General features: G+C 53.5%; 1 protein-coding gene across 1 annotated transcript in view; it reads right to left on the bottom strand.

Annotated features, from left to right (window-relative positions):
- The window catches only part of LOC137352882 (uncharacterized), a 50,110-nt gene extending 46,993 nt beyond the window's left edge, over positions 1-3,117 (bottom strand). Inside the window, exons 1-2 of the mRNA XM_068018733.1 lie at positions 2,884-3,117; positions 1,185-1,344 (exon numbers count right to left, since the gene is read on the bottom strand). Coding sequence (XP_067874834.1) covers positions 1,185-1,344; positions 2,884-2,926 — 203 coding nt within the window. The 5' untranslated portion in view covers positions 2,927-3,117. The remainder of the gene's footprint in view (positions 1-1,184; positions 1,345-2,883) is intronic.
- Positions 3,118-19,292: the final 16,175 nt, after the last annotated feature.

The following is a 19,292-nucleotide window of genomic DNA, read 5'->3' as shown; positions in this document are numbered from 1 at the left end:
GGAGGAGGTTACAGAGAAGGGGAGGGTTGTAGGGGCTGGAGGAGGTTATAGAGATAGGGAGGGTTGTAACGGCTGGAAGGGGTTACAGAGACAGGGAGGGTTGTAGGGGCTGGATGAGATTACAGAGACAGGTAGGGTTGTAGGGGCTGGAGAAGGTTACAGAGATAAGGTGGGTTGTAGAGGCTGGAGGAGGTTATGGAGATAGGGAGGTTGTCGGGGCTGGAGGAGGTTACAGAGATAGGGAGTGTTGTAATGGATAGACAAGGTTACAGAGATAGGGAGTGTTGTAGGGGCTGGAGGAGGTTACAGAGATAGAGAGGGTTGTAATGGATAGACAAGGTTACAGAGATAGGGAGGGTTGTAGGGGCTGGAGGAGGGTACAGAGATAGGGAGTGTTGTAGGGGCTGGAGCAGGTTACAGAGATAGAGAGGGGTATAGGGGCTGGAAGAGGTTACAGAGATAGGGTGAGGTGTAGGGGCTGGAGGAGGTTACAGAGAAGGGGAGGGTTGTAGGGGCTGGAGGAGGTTATAGAGATGGGGAGGGTTGTAATGGCTGGAGGGGGTTACAGAGACAGGGAGGTTGTGAGGAGGCCATGGAGGGATTTGAAAACAAGGATGAGAATTTTAACATCAAGCCATTCCTTGACTGGGAGTCAGTGTAGGTCAGTGAGTAACAGGGGGTGACGGGTGAACGGGACTGGGTGAGAGTTACGGCTCGGAGACAGCAGAGTTTGGGATGAGCTGACGTTTACGGAGGGTAGAATGTGGGAGAGCAGTCAGGAGAGCGAATGAGGGTTTCAGCAGCAGATGAGCTGAGACAGGGGGCGGAGTCGGCTGATGTTACCAAGGTGGAAATGGACGATCTTAGTGATGGGGCGGATATGAGGTCGGAAACTCATGTCGGGGTCAAATGTGACACCAAGGTCGTGAACCGACTGGTTCAGATGGAGACTGTTCGCAAGGAGAGGAATGGAGTCAATAGCTAGGGAACGGAGTTTGGAGCGGGGACCAAAGACAATAACGTCAGTCTTCCCAATATTTAATGAGAAGAAATCTCGAATCATCCAGCACTGAATGTCGAACAAGCAGAGTGACAACTCGGAGGCAGTCGTCGGAGATGGTGGTGAGGTAGAAGGTGAGTGTTATCAGTGTACAAAGGCACAGATGAGGCTTTACAGAACATACCGTAGGTAGCAGTGTCCTGCAGTGAGGATCCACTCGGAGTTCAGGAGAGCCCCTCCACACCATGGTCTCTGGTACCACGACAAATACACCTGGTAGGGGAGACTGTGAGGAACACACTCATAACCAGCAATGATTTTATCATCACTGGAATAGGAGACATCTGGAATCAGAAGTGTGGGAAAAAGAAGTAAGTTAGGAATGTACGAACAGGAGGAGGCCCATTCAGCCCCTCTCGAGATTGTTACACAGGAACAGGAGGAGGCCCATTCAGCCCCTCTCGAGACTGTTACACAGGAACAGGAGGAGGCCCATTCAGCCCCTCTCGAGCCTGTTACACAGGAACAGGAGGAGGCCCATTCTGCCCCCTCGAGCCTGTTACACAGGAACAGGAGGAGGCCCATTCAGCCCCTCTCGAGCCTGTTACACAGGAACAGGAGGAGGCCCATTCAGCCCCTCTCGAGCCTGTTACACAGGAACAGGAGGAGGCCCATTCAGCCCCTCCTCGAGCCTGTTACACAGGAACAGGAGGAGGCCCATTCAGCCCCTCCTCGAGCCTGTTACACAGGAACAGGAGGAGGCCCATTCAGCCCCTCCTCGAGCCTGTTACACAGGAACAGGAGGAGGCCCATTCAGCCCCTCCTCGAGCCTGTTACACAGGAACAGGAGAAGGCCATTCAGCCCCTCCTCGAGCCTGTTACACCATTCAATGAGATCATGGATGATCTGTATCTTAACTCCATCACCCCACCTTGGTCCCTTAATCCCCTTACCCAATAAAAATCAAGCAATCTCAGTTTTGAAATTTCCAATTGACCCCTCCCCCACCTCCAGCCTCGACAGCGTTTTGGGGGAGTGAGTTCCAGATTTGCACTCCCCTTTGTGTGAAGAAATGCTTCCTGACATCACCTCTGATTGACCTGGCTCAAATTTTAAGGTTCTGCCCCCTTGTTCTGGACTCTCCCTCCGACCAGAGGAAATAATTTCTCTCTATCAACCCTCGCGAATCCATTAATCATTTTAAATCCCTCAATTAGACCACTCCTTGATCTTCTACACTTGAGGGAATACAAAGCCCAGTCTGTGCAACCTGTCCTCATAATTTAACCCTTTCAGCCCAGGATCATTCTGGTGAATCTGCACTGCACCCCGCCTCCGATGACACTATATACTGCCTGAGATACAAACAATGGTGTTAACACAGGGACTGCATTATGTCAGGGTGCCTGACCCATCAGCCCAAGTGAAGGCCGCCCTCAAGTGTCGATGATCCAGGATTTTGACCCAGCGACAGTGAAGGAACGGCGATATAGTTCCAAGTCAGGATGGTGTGTGACTTGGAGGGGAACTTGCAGGTGGTGGTGTTCCCATGTATCTGCTGCCCTTGTCCTTCTAGGTGCTGGAGGTCGCGGGTTTGGAAGGTGCTGTCGAAGGAGTCTTGGTGCTTTGCTGCAGTGCATCTTGTGGATGGTACACACTGTGCCCTCGCAGTTCAGACTCTCTAGTGAGTGAACTTCATTATCAAAGGTAATGGTCAGTCAAAGTAAAACTTGCAAACAGGATAATATTTAGCTATTTCGAGTTTGCATTAAGAGAAACCCAAAGAAACAGGCCATTCGGCCCATCTGCTCTGTGCTGGTGTTTCAGCTCCACACGAGCCTCCTCCCACCCCCTCTCCATCTCACCCCACCAGCATAATTACCTCCTCCTGCCACTATTAGTGCAAATAACACGATATTCTTCATCCTCGCCGCAGATTTCTTCAAATAAGAAGCGTTCGAGCGAAAGCAGGGATTACGTGAGGGGATGCTCCTGTCCCTTCCTCTGCAGGCTGGAGCGCTAATCCTGTCCGATCAGACCCTTGTACCTTATTGAACCGGGAGCGGCACTTGGAAAACAACATACCAAGCACACCTTCCTTCAATCACTCAGTCTTATCTCGAGCTGAGACTGTGACAAGGTCAGACTGCTAACTTAAAGCGAGTTGGCAAATCACAGCTTTTCTCTCCTGTTGGCACCAGTAGTGGCTATTGTTTTACTCAGGGATTCTAGATAGGAACGAAGTGGAGAACTGTCGAAAACCAGTGACCATGGGAGCACATTGTCATGTTCCTGGGCTGATGACCCAGCTGTCTGGACTAATCATCGGGTGATGTGGATTCAAATCCCACTGTGGTACTGGGGAAGTTACACTTAATTAATAAACGGGAAACTTTTCTTCGAGCTAACAATCATAAAACTCCCATTGATTGTTGTGAAAACCCATCTGCTTCAGAAGTGTCTTTCAGGAACAGAAATCTGCCATCCTTACCCGGTCTGGCCGTCATGTGACTCCAGATCCACACAAAGACTTGCATTTCTCTCACGCTTTTCCCCACCTCAGGACATCACAAGGTGCTCGACAGTCACTGAAGTACTTTTTCTTTTTTGCAACGCAGGAAACCTGGCAGTCCATTTGCGCACAGCAAGATCCCATGCCCCGCACTGTGACCCAGATAATCTGTTTCAGTGATGCTGAGAGAGGGGTAAATCTCAGCCCCCAGTGCACCATGGGAACTTTCCCAACTCTTCCTCAAAATAGAGGCTGTGGAACAGTTGGGACCCCAGGTTTAACATTTCATTCAACAAAAACTGCCTCTCCGACAGGGCAGCACTCCCTCAGTACTGACCCTCCGACAGTGCAGCACTCCCTCAGTACTGACCCTCCGACAGTGCAGCACTCCCTCAGTACTGACCCTCCGACAGGGCAGCACTCCCTCAGTACTGACCATCTCACAGTGCAGCACTCCCTCAGTACTGACCCTCCGACAGGGCAGCACTCCCTCAGTACTGACCCTCCGACAGGGCAGCACTCCCTCAGTACTGACCCTCCGACAGGGCAGCACTCCCTCAGTACTGACCATCTCACAGTGCAGCACTCCCTCAGTACTGACCCTCCGACAGTGCAGCACTCCCTCAGTACTGACCCTCCGACAGGGCAGCACTCCCTCAGTACTGACCCTCCGACAGTGCAGCACTCCCTCAGTACTGACCCTCCGACAGTGCAGCACTCCCTCAGTACTGACCCTCCGACAGGGCAGCACTCCCTCAGTACTGACCCTCCGACAGTGCAGCACTCCCTCAGTACTGACCCTCCGACAGTGCAGCACTCCCTCAGTACTGACCCTCCGACAGTGTGGCACTCCCTCAGTACTGACCCTCCGACAGTGCAGCACTCCCTCAGTACTGACCCTCCGACAGGGCAGCACTCCCTCAGTACTGACCCTCCGACAGTGCAGCACTCCCTCAGTACTGACCCTCCGACAGTGCAGCACTCCCTCAGTACTGACCCTCCGACAGTGCAGCACTCCCTCAGTACTGACCCTCTGACAGTGCAGCACTCCCTCAGAACTCAAACCCACAACTTTCTGACTCAGAGGAGAGAGAACTGTCCACTGAACTGAGGCTGATGCCACAGCTTGGGCTGATAAGTGGCAAGTAACATTCGTGCCACACAAGTGCCAGGCAATGACCATCTCCAACAAGAGAGAATCTAACCATCTCCCCTTGACATTCAATGGCATTACCATCGCTGAATCCCTCACTATCAACATCCTGGGTGTTACCATTGACCAGAAACTGAACTGGAGTAGCCATATAAATACCGTGGCTACAAGAGCAGGTCAGAGGTTGGGAATCCTGCGGTGAGTAACTCACCTCCTGACTCCCCAAAGCCTGTCCACCATCTACAAGGCACAAGTCAGGAGTGTGATGGAATACTCTCCACTTGCCTGGATGGGTGCAACTCCAACAACACTCAAGAAGCTCAACACCATCCAGGACAAAGCAGCCCGCTTGATTGGCACCCCATCTACAAACATTCACTCCCTCCACCACCGACGCACAGTGGCAGCAGTGTGTACCATCTACAAGATGCACTGCAGCAACGCACCAAGGCTCCTTCGACAGCACCTTCCAAACCCACGACCTCTACCACCTAGAAGGACAAGGGCAGCAAATACATGGGAACACCACCACCTGCAAGTTCCCCTCCAAGTCACACACCATCCTGACTTGGAACTATATCACCGTTCCTTCACTGTCGCTGGGTCAAAATCCTGGAACTCCCTTCCTAACAGCACTGTGGGTGTACCTACCCCACATGGACTGCAGCGGTTCAAGAAGGCAGCTCACCACCACCTTCTCAAGGGCAATTCGGGATGGGCAATAAATGCTGGCCTGGCCAGCGATGCCCACATCCCATGAATGAATAATAAAAAAAGTGCTGGAGAGGCAGGCTTCACAATGCAGGGTGTGACTGAATCCAACACGTGAGAATATGAGATAAACTGGCAAAAAAACAACTGCCATCTGTTTTTAGTGTACCTTGTCAAGCCCAAGTCTCTATAAAACGTGTATGTGTCAGCTTCCATTGAAGCTGTAATGACTGAATGGTATGTGTATAATCTCAGTCTAAAGTGCAATGATTGATGTACCTTGATCTGAAAAGATCATCAGAAATCAGTGAACGGTTGACAGGACTGGCGATTCCAGTGGTTTGATTTCAAGTATCAATGTGCGTCCCAGCTCTCAAACTCCATTCCTCCGCCGTTGTTGCCCAGCCTTGCACCGAATCGTCAAATCTGATGTCACAGGGGGAGTCCATTCGGCCCATCGTCCCTGTGCTGGCTCTTTGAAAGATCTATCCAATTAGTCCCCATTCTCCACCCCCTGCTCTTTCCCCCATCCTCCTGCAAATTTTTCCCCTTCCAGTATTTCTCCAATTCCCCTTTTGAAAGTTACTATTGAATCTGCTTCCACCGCCCTTTCAGGCAGCGCGTTCCAGATCACAACAACTCACTGCGTCAAAAAAATTCTCCTCATCTCCCCCCGTCTGGTTCTTTTACCCATCGTCCTCAATCTGTGTCCCTCTGGTTACCGACCCTCCTGCCACCGGGAACAGTTTCTCCTCATTTACTCCATCAAAAACCCCCTCATGATTTTGAACGCCTCGATTAAATCTCCCCCTTAACCTTCTCCAATCCCAGCTCCTCCAGTCTCTGGTTTAGATATTGTATGGAACAGAGTGTGACACATAGGAGGCTCTGCTTTATTGGAATCAGTTAAAAATCTCTTGCAATCATTATATTTTATTACATAAAAGGACGCGGGACATGCAGGGAGGCGTCTGAAACGGAGATGTCTCGTGTCACTGCAGCTCCAAGTGTTTATGCAGGTGACACCCGAATGCACTGCTTTTCCAAGGAATATTTTGACAAGATGGTTCACCACTGGGCTGAAATTAAACCAAGTGCATCACTTGATCCAACAGGATTTTGACGTAGGTGGTTATGGCGGAGGTACGTTCCCTGTCAAAGGGAAAATCACAAACACCATTAGCTGGACAGCAAGCAATGCAGTGAAACAGCCAGATGTTACAACACTTCCCAAAACTGCCAGCTTCTGGGGTCACGCACAATTGCTACTGTTTTCAAACTTTCCCACTCTTCACTCAAAGGATAATGGGAAACACAAACACTCCCAGGACAGGTACAGCATGGGGGTTAGATACAGAGTAAAGCTCCCTCTACACTGTCCTCATCAAACACTCCCAGGACAGGTACAGTACGGGGTTAGATACAGAGTAAAGCTGTCTCTCCCTCTCTCTCCTTCTATCTCTCTCTTTCTCTCTGTCTCTCCATCTGTCTTTCCCTCCCTTTCCCTCCCTCTCTCTCCTCCATTTCTGTCTCTCTCTCTGTTCCTCCATCTGTCTTTCCCTCTCTGTCTCTCCCTCTCTCTGTCTTTCCATCTGTCTTTCCCTCCTTGTCACTCCCTCTCTCTCCTTCGATCTCTGCTTCTCTCTCTCTGTCTCTCCAACTGCCTTTGCCTCTGTTTCTCTCCCACTCTCTCCTTCTCTCTCCGGCTCTGCCTCTCTCTCTGTGTCTCTGTCACACCCTCTCTCTCCATCTATCTCTGTCTCTCTCTCTATCCCTCTATCCCTCCATCTGTCTTTCCCTCCCTGACACTCCCTCTCTCTTCGACTCTCTCTCTCTCTGTCTCTCTCTCTGTCCATCCATCTGTCTTTCCCTCTCTGTCTCTCCCTCTCTCTCCTTCTGTCTCTGTGTCTCTCTCTGTCCCTCCATCTGTCTTTCCCTCCCTGTCTCTCCCTCTCTCTTCTACTCTCTCTGTCTCTGCCTCTCTCTCTGTCTCTCTCCCTGTCCCTCCATCTGTCTTTCCCTCTCTGTCACTCCCTCTCTCTCCTTCCACCTCTGCCTCTCTCTCTCTCTCTCTCCATCTGTCTTTCCCTCTCTGTCACTCCCTCTCTGTCTTTCTCTCTCTGTTTCTCTCTCTATCCCTCCATCTGTCCTTCCCTCCGTCACTCCATCTCTCTCCTTCTCTCTCTGTCTCTCACTCTGTCCCTCGATCTGTCTTTCCCTCCCTGTCACTCCCTCTCTCTCCTTCTCTCTCTGTCTCTCACTCTGTCCCTCCATCTGTCTTTTCCTCCCAGACACTCCCTCTCTCTCCTTCTCTCTCTGTCTCTCACTCGCTGTCTTTCCAACTGCCTTTTCCTCTGTGTATCTCCCACTCTCTCCTTTTCTCTCTGTCTCTGCCTCTCTCTGTCTCTATCCCTCCATCTGTCCTTCCCTCCCTGTCACTCCATCTCTCTCCTTCTCTCTCTATCCCTCCATCTGTCCGTCCCTCCCTGTCTCTCCCTCTCTCTCCTTCCATCTCTGCCACTCTCTCTCTCTCTCTCTCTCTCCATCTGTCTTTCCCTTTCTGCCTCTCCCTCTCTCTCCTTCTATCACTGTATCTCTCTCTCTCTATCCCTCCATCTGTCTTTCCCTCCCTGTCTCTCCCTCTCTCTCCTTCCATCTCTGTCACTCTCTCTGTTCCTCCATCTGTCTTTCCCTCTCTGTCTCTCCCTCTCTCTCCTATCTCTGTCTCTCTCTCTCTGTCTCAATTTTAAATATTCAGCAAGCTATTCCACTGTGGGAGCCATCACACCCTCATGATACTGTTTGTGGAAATTTCATGCTGGCTTATTGGTTAATTTTTAAACCTGTGATTGATAGATTCTTGTTAACCAAAGGTATTAAGAGATAAGGGGCAAAGGCAGGATATATGGTGTAAGTTTGATCACAGATCAGCCAAGATCTCATTGAATGCAGGAACAGAGTTGTGGGGTTAAATTGCATCCTCCTCTTCCAATATCCCCTGTTAAATATCCTTCTATCTCTTTTAGTCACCCTGTCAGTCCATGTCTCTCTGTTTCTCTCTTTCTGTCTCTCTCTCTGTCTCTATCAGACAGTGTAGAGTGAGATTCACTCTGTATCCACCCCATGATGTTCCTGCCCTGGGAGTGTGTGATGGGACAGCGCAGAGGGAAATTTACTCTGTCAAACCCAACATTGTGCTTGGCTTGGGAATATTTAATGGGACAGTGTAGCTGGAGATTTACTCTGTATCCCTGGAATTTAGAAGGTTATGGGGTGATTTGATGAAAGTTTATAAAATAATAAGGGAAACTGATAGGGTGGACTGAGAGTAAATATTCCCACTGGCTGCGGAGTCAGGAATTTGGGGCATAGTCTAAAAATATAAAGAGTGGCCACTTTGACGTCATCCCATCGTGTCGTATGTACATTCTCACATATAGCAGGTCTAGCAGCACATATCACCTTTGGCATGTTTCCGGCAGTTCCTGCAGCCATACTGGTGCCAAACGTCGTGTCCTGCACTCCTTTGGACCCCACCAGAAAGGCCGAGAGGGGGGTTTTGACGACTGGGCAACTCTCAACCTCCATAAATTTGCCCAGGCATGCGCCATGGAGAGGTCACTCCATAGTTGCCTCACAGCGACTGAAACAACCACTGACCACCTCCAGGCGCGTATCCATTGTCTCTCGAGATAAGGAGGCCCAAAAGAAAGAAAGAAAAAGAAAAGCTCCCTCTACACTGTCCTCATCAAACACTCCCAGGACAGGTACAGCACGGGGGTTAGATACAGAGTAAAGCTCCCTCTACACTGTCTCCATCAAACATTCGGTGATGATAGCTCAGTTCTCACTTGTTTCTGAGCTATTCCAAGTCTCCTCTCCACCTTTCTCCGATGAAAACCAATATCTGGCATCTCAGTGGGGAGAGGATCAAAGGTCCTTCATTTCTCTAGCGCCTATCACCTCCTCAGGACGTCCCAAAGTGCTTCACAGACAATGAAATACGTTTCTTGAAGTGTGCTCACTGTTGTAATGTAGGAAACGCAGTCACCAATATTTGCACAGCAAGATCCCACAAACAGCAATGTGATAATGACCCAGATCACCTGTTTTTTTATTTATGTGGGTTGAGGGATAAATATTGTCCCCAGGACACCGGGGAGAACTCCCCCCCCCTGCTCTTCTTCCAAATAGTGGCTTTGGGATCCTTTACACCCACCTGAGAGGGCAGACGGGGGCCTCGGTTTAATGTCTCATCTGAAAGATGGCACCTCCGACAGTGCGGCACTCCCTCAGTACTGACCCTCTGACAGTGCAGCACTCCCTCAGTACTCACTCTCTGACAGTGCAGCACTCCCTCAGTACTGACCCTCTGACAGTGCTGCACTCCCTCAGTACTGACCCTCCGACAGTGCGGCACTTCCTCAGTACTGACCCTCCGACAGTGCGGCACTCCCTCAGCAAAGACCCTCCGACAGTGCAGCACTCCCTCAGTACTGACCCTCTGACAGTGCTGCACTCCCTCAGTACTAACCCTCCGACAGTGCTGCTCTCCCTCAGTACTGACCCTCTGACAGTGCTGCACTCCCTCAGTACTGACCCTCCGACAGTGCAGCTCTCCCTCAGTACTGACCCTCTGACAGTGCTGCACTCCCTCAGTACTCACTCTCTGACAGTGCAGCACTCCCTCAGTACTGACCCTCTGACAGTGCTGCACTCCCTCAGTACTGACCCTCTGACAGTGCTGCACTCCCTCAGTACTGACCCTCCAAATGTGAGGCGCTGGGAATCTGAGCCTGGGGCGTCCATTACAGCAACCTAATTGGATGCTGCAGCATTTGTGTTCGAGTCCTCCTCTATTGTGTGGGAAGGTGGGAGTGATTGGAATGAGAAACCAGTGTTTGTCACCGGCGGTTCAATGCTGGACCCGGCACTTACTTAATGGACTGGCCAGTGGCTGAAGACGAAACAGAGTCAAACCATTGTGTGAGCTTTGTGGATGCACTGTCCCAGTATTGCCAGAGTGTGTCTTTGAACCCACCCTCCTCAGTCTCCTCTTTCAACACACTGAAACCTGTGGATCCTGGAGAAAACAAAGGAAAACATCAGTCAGGGCAGATTGGGAGGAGAACCAGGATAGTGATGAGAGGGCGGGGCCAGGTAAGTGCTGAGGGGGTGGGGCCAGGACTGTGTTGAGAGGGCGGGGCCAGGATAGTGATGAGAGGGCGGGGCCAGGATAGTGATGAGAGGGCGGGGCCAGGTAAGTGCTGAGAGGGCGGGGCCAGGATCGTGCTGAGGGGGCAGGGTCAGGATTGAGCTGAGAGGGCGGGGCCAGGATCGTGCTGAGGGGGCAGGGTCAGGATCGTGATGAGAGGGCGGGGCCTGGATAGTGATGAGAGGGCGGGGCCAGGATAGTGATGAGAGGGCGGGGCCAGGTAAGTGCTGAGAGGGCGGGGCCAGGATCGTGCTGAGGGGGTGGGGCCAGGATAGTGATGAGAGGGCGGGGCCTGGATAGTGATGAGAGGGCGGGGCCTGGATAGTGATGAGAGGGTGGGGCCAGGATAGTGATGAGAGGGCGGGCCTGGATCGTGCTGAGGGGGCAGGGTCAGGATCGTGCTGAGGGGGTGGGGCCAGGATAGTGATGAGAGGGCGGGGCCAGGATCGTGCTGAGGGGTGGGGCCAGGAGTTGGAGTGAGGGGTGGGGCCAGGAGAGGGAGTGAGGGGCGGGGACAGGAGAGGGAGTGAGGGGCTGGGCTAGGAGAGGGAGTGAGGGGCTGTGCCAGGAGAGGCAGTGAGGTGCGGGGCCAGGAGAGTGAGTGAGGGGCTGGGCCAAGAGAGGGATTGAGGAGCGGGGTCAGGAGAGGGAGTGAGGGGTTGGGCCAGGAGGGAGGGATGGAGGGGTGGGGCCAGGAGAGGGAGAGAGGGGCTGGGCTTGGAGAGGGAGGGAGGGGCGTGGCCAGGAGAGGGAGGGAGGTGTGGGGCCAGGAGGGGGAGTGAGGGGTAGGGCCAGGAGACGGTGTGAGGGGTAGTGGGGGGTGGGGCCAGGAGGGGGAGTGAGGGGTGGGGCCAGGAGAGGGACTGAGGGGCGGGGCCAGGAGAGGGAGCAAGAGGTGGGGCCAGGAGAGGGAGTGAGGGGTGTCGCCAGGAGAGGTAATGAGGGATGGGGCCTGGAGTGGGAGTGAGGGGTGGAGCCAGGAGAGGGAGTGAGTGGCGGGGTCAGGAGACTGAGTGAGGGGCGGGGTCAGGAGACTGAGTGAGGGGCGGGGTCAGGAGGGGGAGTGAGGGGTGGGGCCAGGGGAGGGACTGAGGGGTGGGGCCAGGAGAGGGAGTGAGGGGTGGGGCCAGGAGAGGGAGTGAGGGGCGGGGTCAGGAGACTGAGTGAAGGGCGGGGTCAGGAGAGGTAGTGAGGGGTGGGGCCAGGGGAGGGTGTGAGTGGCTTGGCCAGGAGAGGGAGTGAGGGGTGGAGTGGGAGTGAGGGGTGGAGTGGGAGTGAGGAGTGGGGCCAGGAGAGGTAGTGAGGGGCTGGGCCAGGAGAGGGAGTGAGGGATGGGGCCTGGAGTGGGAGTGAGGGGTGGGGCCAGGAGAGTGAGTGAGAGATGGGGCCAGGAGAGGGAGTGAGGGGTGGGCCAGGGGAGGGTCTGAGGAGTGGGGCCAGGAGAGGGAGTGAGGGGCGGGTCCAGGAGAGGGAGTGAGGGGCGTGGTCAGGAGAGGGAGTGAGGGGCGGGGTCAGGAGAGGTAGTGAGGGGTGGGGCCATGGGAGGTACTGAGGGGTGGGGCCAGGAGAGTGAGTGAGGGGTGGGGCCGGGGAAGGGACTAAGGAGTGGAGCCAGGAGAGGGAGTGAGGGGCTGGGCTAGGAGAGGGAGTGAGGGGCAGGGCCAGGAAAGGGAGTGAGGGGCGGGGCTAGGAGTGGGAGTGAGGGGCAGGGCCAGGAAAGGGAGTGAGGGGCGGGGCTAGGAGAGGGAGTGAGGGGCGGGGCTAGGAGTGGGAGTGAGGGGCTGGGCCAGGAGAGGGAGTGAGGGGCGGGGCCTGGAGTGGGAGTGAGGGGCGGGGCTAGGAGTGGGAGTGAGGGGCTGGGCCAGGAGAGGGAGTGAGGGGCGGGGCCAGGAGTGGGAGTGAGGGGCGGGGCTAGGAGTGGGAGTGAGGGTTTGAGGTGAGCGTTCGGGGTAAGGAGAGGGTGTGAAGGTTCAGGGCGAGGAGAGGGTGTGAGGGTTCAGGGCGGGGAGAGAGTGTGAGGGTTTGAGGTGAGGGTTCAGGGTGAGGAGAGAGTGTGAGGGTTCAGGGCGGGGAGAAAGTGTGAGGGTTCAGGGCGAGGAGAGAGTGTGAGGGTTTGAGGTGAGGATTCAGGGTGAGGAGAGAGTGTGAGAGTTCAGGGCGGGGAGAAAGTGTGAGGGTTCAGGGCGGGGAGAGGGTGTGAGGGTTTGAGGTGGGGGTTCGGGGTAAGGAGAGAGTGTGAGGGTTTGAGGTGAGGGTTCAGAGCGAGGAGAGAGTGTGAGGGTTTGAGGTGAGGGTTCGGGGTAAGGAGAGAGTGTGAGGGTTCACGGCGAGGAGAGGGTGTGAGGGTTTGAGGTGAGGGTTCAGTGTGAGGAGAGAGTGTGAGGGTTCAGGGCGGGTTGAGAGTGTGAGGGTTCAGGGCGAGGAGAGGGTGTGAGGGTTTGAGTTGAGGATTCAGGGTGAGGAGAGAGTGTGAGGGTTCAGGGCGGGGAGAGAGTGTGAGGGTTCAGGGCGAGGAGAGAGTGTGAGGGTTTGAGGTGAGGATTCAGGGTGAGGAGAGAGTGTGAGGGTTTGAGGTGAGGATTCAGGGTGAGGAGAGAGTGTGAGGGTTCAGGGCAAGGAGAGTGTGTGAGGGTTTGAGGTGAGGGTTCAGGGTGAGGAGAGAGTGTGAGGGTTCAGGGCGGGGAGAGGGTGTGAGGGTTTGAGGTGAGGATTCGGGGTAAGGAGAGAGTGTGAGGGTTCAGGGCGAGGAGAGGGTGTGAGGGTTTGAGGTGAGGATTCAGGGTGAGGAGAGAGTGTGAGGTTTCAGGGCGGGGAGAGAGTGTGAGGGTTCAGGGCGGGGAGAAAGTGTGAGGGTTTGAGGTGGGGTTTCGGGGTAAGGAGAGAGTGTGAGGGTTTGAGGTGAGGATTCAGGGTGAGGAGAGAGTGTGAGGGTTCAGGGCGAGGAGAGGGTGTGAGGGTTTGAGGTGAGGATTCAGGGTGAGGAGAGCGTGTGAGGGTTCAGGGTGAGGAGAGAGTGTGAGGGTTCAGGGCGGGGAGAGGGTGTGAGGTTTGAGGTGAGGATTCAGGGCGGCGAGAGGGTGTGAGGGTTCAGGGCGAGGAGAGGGTGTGAGGGTTTGAGGTGAGGGTTCGGGGTGAGGAGAGGGTGTAAGGGTTCAGGGCGAGGAGAGGGTGTGAGGGTTTGAGGTGAGGGTTCGGGGTGAGGAGAGGGTGTGAGGGTTTGAGGTGAGGGTTCGGGGTGAGGAGAGGGTGTGAGGGTTTGAGATGAGGGTTCGGGATGCGGAGAGGGTGTGCGGGTTCAGGGCGAGGAGAGGGTGTGAGGGTTTGAGGTGAGGGTTCGGGGTGAGGAGAGGGTGTGAGGGTTCAGGGCGAGGAGAGGGTGTGAGGGTTTGAGGTGATGGTTCGGGGTGAGGAGAGGGTGTGAGGGTTCAGGGCGGGGAGAGAGTGTGAGGGTTCAGGGCGGGGAGAGGGTGTGAGGGTTTGAGGTGGGGGTTCAGGACGAGGAGAGGGTGTGAGGGTTTGAGGTGAGGGTTCGGGGTGAGGAGAGGGTGTGAGGGTTCAGGGCGAGGAGAGGGTGTGAGGGTTTGAGGTGATGGTTCGGGGTGAGGAGAGGGTGTGAGGGTTCAGGGCGGGGAGAGAGTGTGAGGGTTCAGGGCGGGGAGAGGGTGTGAGGGTTTGAGGTGGGGGTTCAGGACGAGGAGAGGGTGTGAGGGTTTGAGGTGAGGGTTCAGGACGAGGAGAGGGTGTGAGGGTTTGAGGTGTGGGTTCGGTGTGAGGAGAGGGTGTGAGGGTTTGAGGTGAGGGTTCGGGGTGAGGAGAGGGTGTGATGGTTCGGGGTGAGGAGAGGGTGTGAGGGTTTGAGGTGAGGGTTCAGAGCGAGGAGAGGGTGTGAGGGTTTTTGGTGAGGGTTCGGGGTGAGGAGAGAGTGTGAGGGTTCAGGGCGAGGAGAAGCTGCGGGGGTTTGAGGTGAGGGTTCGGGGTGAGGAGAGGGTGTGAGGGTTTGAGGTGAGGGTTCGGGGTGAGGAGTGGGTGTGAGGGTTCGGGGTGAGGAGAGGGTGTGAGGGTTTGAGGTGAGGGTTCGGGGTGAGGAGAGGGTGTGAGGGTTCAGGGCGAAGGTTTGGGGCACGGGTTCGGGGCAAGGGTTCAGAGCTGGCTGTGGGGCCCTCCAGGCACCCTCTGCCCAAAGGCCATTCCCCCCTCACACCCTGGAACAGCCCCCGTGTCCTCTGTAACAGAGTGGGTTCTGTTAATACCCCGTTCCCCCCTCACACCCTGGAACAGCCCCCGTGTCCTCTGTAACAGACAGAGCGGGTTCTGTAAATACCCCATTCCCCCCCCCCCACACCCTGGAACAGCCCCCGTGTCCTCTGTAACAGAGTGGGTTCTGTAAATACCCCATTCCCCCCTCACACCCTGGAACAGCCCCCGTGTCCTCTGTAACAGACAGAGCGGGTTCTGTAAATACCCCATTCCCCCCTCACACCCTGGAACAGCCCCCGTGTCCTCTGTAACAGACAGAGCGGGTTCTGTTAATACCCCATTCCCCCCTCACACCCTGGAACAGCCCCCGTGTCCTCTGTAACAGACAGAGCGGGTTCTGTTAATACCCCATTCCCCCCTCACACCCTGGAACAGCCCCCGTGTCCTCTGTAACAGACAGAGTGGGTTCTGTAAATACCCCATTCCCCCCTCACACCCTGGAACAGCCCCCGTGTCCTCTGTAACAGAGTGGGTTCTGTAAATACCCCATTCCCCCCCCCCCCCACACCCTGGAACAGCCCCCGTGTCCTCTGTAACAGACAGAGTGGGTTCTGTTAATACCCCATTCCCCCCTCACACCCTGGAACAGCCCCCGTGTCCTCCGTAACAGAGCGGGTTCTGTACATGACATCTTACCACAGCAGTAGAGTGTGAGAACCACAGCAACCAGTGTGATCACATCAAACTTCATCCTGTCCCTGACAATCTGTAAAATACAAATGTTCCTCAGTGTGGGTAAACTGGGTCACTCACCCCCTGCACACTCTGTGACCCGGGTAAAATACCTTTCTCTATTTACCTGCTCTGTCAGATCTTACACTCCCTGTTTACATTCTCTCCCTCAGTTTCTGGGCAGATTGTACCTTTCGTCTACCGTCACTGTTCACCCATCACCCCCGTGTTCCTCACTGACCGACACTGGCTCCCAGTCCAGCAACACCTCCATTTTAAAATGCTCAGATTTGTACTGACTCTCCAACAGTGCAGCACTCCCTCAGTACTGACTCTCCAACAGTGCAGCACTCGCTCAGTACTGACTCTCCAACAGTGCAGCACTCCCTCAGTACTGACTCTCCAACAGTGCAGCACTCCCTCAATACTGACTCTCCAACAGTGCAGCACTCTCTCAGTACTGACTCTCCGACAGTGCAACACTCCCTCAGTACTGACTCTCCAACAGTGCAGCACTCGCTCAGTACTGACCCTCTGACAGTGCAGCACTCTCTCAGTACTGACCCTCCGACAGTGCAACACTCCCTCAATACTGACCCTCCGACAGTGCAGCACTCTCTCAGTACTGACCCTCCAACAGTGCAGCACTCCCTCAGTACTGACCCTCCGACAGTGCAGCACTCCCTCAGTACTGACCCTTCAACAGTGCAGCACTCCCTCAGTACTGACCCTCTGACAGTGCGGCGCTCCCTCAGTACTGACCCTCCGACAGTGCAGCACTCCCTCAGTACTCACCCTCCCACAGTGCGGCGCTCCCTCAGTACTGACCCTCCGACAGTGCAGCACTCCCTCAGTACTGACCCTCCGACAGTGCAGCACTCCCTCAGCACTGACCCTCCGACAGTGCAACACTCCCTCAGTACTGATCCTCCGACAGTGCAGCACTCCCTCAGTACTGACCCTCCGACAATGCAGCACTCCCTCAGTACTTATCTCTGACAGTGCAGCACTCCCTCAGTACTGACCCTGCGACAGTGCAGCACTCCCTCAGTACTGACCCTCCGACAGTGCAACAGTCATTCAGCACTGTCCCTCTGACAGTGCAGCACTCCCTCAGTACTGACCCTCCGACAGTGCAGCACACCCTCAGTACTGACCCCACAACGTTGCAACACTCGCTCAGCACTGTCCCTCAGACAGTGCAGCACTCCCTCAGTACTGACCCTCCGACAGTGCAACAGTCATTCAGCACTGTCCCTCTGACAGTGCAGCACACCCTCAGTACTGACCCTACAACGTTGCAACACTCCCTCAGCACTGTCCCTCAGACAGTGCAGCACTCCCTCAGTACTGACCCTCAGACAGTGCAGCACTCCCTCAGTACTGCACTGAGATTTTCGATGATGTGCTGGATTGATGCACGACTGACACTCCAGCTGATTTTCGATGATAGACATGGAGACCGGCAGGGAGTTATAATGATTTGGAGAAATTCTCCCCTGTCAGGAAAATTGCAGGTTATTGTAACATCTTAAACATAAGCGAGCAGGTCGGTTAAACAGTTTCGCAGTGAATCCCACTCAGAGATATTGGAGCAATGACCAAAAAACTTGGTTCATGGGCTTTCTTTTCAACAGTCTCTCAAACAGTTGTGATGAATTTAGGACAGGGGCACAGAGATTTTGGTTGGGTGTGAAGGGGCGAAACGGATAAATGGAGTTGAGGTACAGGCCTGCTGGAATGGCTCGAGGGGCTGCATGGCCTCCTCCTGTAGCCAGTTTTCCTTTTGGCCGTATCCCATCTTTCTATGGCCTATTCAGATGGTTTAATATCCTATTGTGTGACATCGTGTCATCTTTATGATGTCTCTGATTTCAAGATGTTGGGAGAAAAATACACTTTAAACTTGGAAAAGGCTGGAGTCAGTCTTGTTTATTGCAGCACCCTGCTTGTGCTGTAGAACCTGATTCAACTGGTTCTTGTGTTACATATCACATGACTCCCCAGTGCAGCTGTGAATGTGGCCCCCTACTGGAACACTTCCACATAACAACTAGTTCCTAGCTAATTAGTTTCTTACACTTTACAGCTAGTACAACTATATATATATATATCTATATATATTTAACATCCCTCTTTCTTTGAAACATAATGCCCCTCTATCAATATAACTGTCAATATAAATTTTAAAAAATTATCGTCCAACTTGTAGCAGTAATCTGAACCCCTCTTTAGAGTCTTTTATAGCATGTATTCTTTTTTTCATATTATTCTCAGTATCGCTTGGGTGGTACGATGTTGAGCGATATTTTCTTCCATTTAACAGCACTGCACGTGATTTCATGTCAGCCTTGAGAGCTGTGGATCGGAGAGACAATATGGCCAGGTTTGGGTCTTCCTTCGTCTCTTGGCATTTCTCTGAAGGCTAGCCATTTGGGTGGTCAGAGTCTTCATCTCTCTGCTCGTGGCTTCATGCTCTCTGGCAGTGTCTACAGCCTGCGATATTGAGAGCTTGTCCTGTCCGATTGGAGCTTTCTATACTTCAGGATGAGCAGAACCCCAAATGAGCAGATCTATCAGCGGTTCACCTGTGTCCTTAAATTTACATTTTCTGGCTGCATTTTTCAATCTTGCTCCGAAATTGTCAGTAGGCTCACCTAGTTCCTGTCTGAGGCCTTGAAATTTATATCTGTCTATCCGATGATTTGATTTTGGCTGGAGGTGGGTGCTGAATCTTTCAAAAATTTTGTCTGGGTTTCTGCTGTCCTCTTCACTTAGGTCCCAGCTGTTCAATAAATTTTATCCTTTATCTCCAGCCCATAGAAGGATATAGCTGACCCTCTCCTCTGCACTAGTGCCTTTAGGAAACTGCTGAATGCCGAATTGCACTTTTGTTTAAACTTCTCAAATGCCTCTACGACATCATCAGCTTCCCAATTCACGACGGGCTGTAGCTGTGCATTCATTCCTGTCCCGGCTGACATTTCGACCTTTTTTTTAAGAGTTTTTGGATGAGTCACTCCGTTTTTCTTTTTTTTCTCTCTTCCTCTAATTTGGATCACTTTTCTCAATCTGATGCTGTTAAAAGTGTTGTAGGTTTACTCACAGACACTCGCTGCCACCATGTTTCATCTTTTTGTTGTTTCTGGCTCCCAGAGGTTGGAAAGAATCACACTTTAAACTTGGAAAAAGCTGGAGTCAGTCTTCTTTATTGCAGCACCATGCTTTGAGCTGTGAAACCTGATAAAACTGGTTCTTGTGTTACATATAACATGACTCCCCAGTGGTGACCCCCTATTGGAACACTTACACATAACAACTAGCTGCTGGCTAATCAATTCCTAACATTGCAGATAGTATAACAAGATATACATATATAACACACATGATCGGGACAACATTCCTGCAAGTTCCTCTATATACCATTATGTGGCCTTCCTGACTGTCTGCTGTTTCCTTCCTGGTTCAGTTCCTCGGGATCTTTCCCGCCACTGACGTAGACAGGATTTCCTGCCATATGGTACAGGGGCTGAGGGTTTACAGGTAATGTCACTCAGAACCCAAGTGGAGGGAGCCGGCCCCACCCGGGTTTAACTGAACTCCTTTCAGCTGGACCAGGTTAGCAGTAGGTCAACCTCAGGAGTAGGAAAGTGTCTGGAATAATCTGGCTGAGCTGCCAGGACCAGGAACCCACCTGCCCTCCACCATTGGACGGCAAGCCCACTGGCCGAGTGTGGTCAAATCGCCCAGTCATTCCCACTGACTGCAAGT

The sequence above is a fragment of the Heterodontus francisci genome, chromosome 39, assembly GCF_036365525.1.
Source record: "Heterodontus francisci isolate sHetFra1 chromosome 39, sHetFra1.hap1, whole genome shotgun sequence".
NCBI lineage: Eukaryota > Metazoa > Chordata > Chondrichthyes > Heterodontiformes > Heterodontidae > Heterodontus > Heterodontus francisci.
Note: the sequence above shows the minus strand (reverse complement) of the source record. Positions and strands in the feature narration are given on the sequence as shown.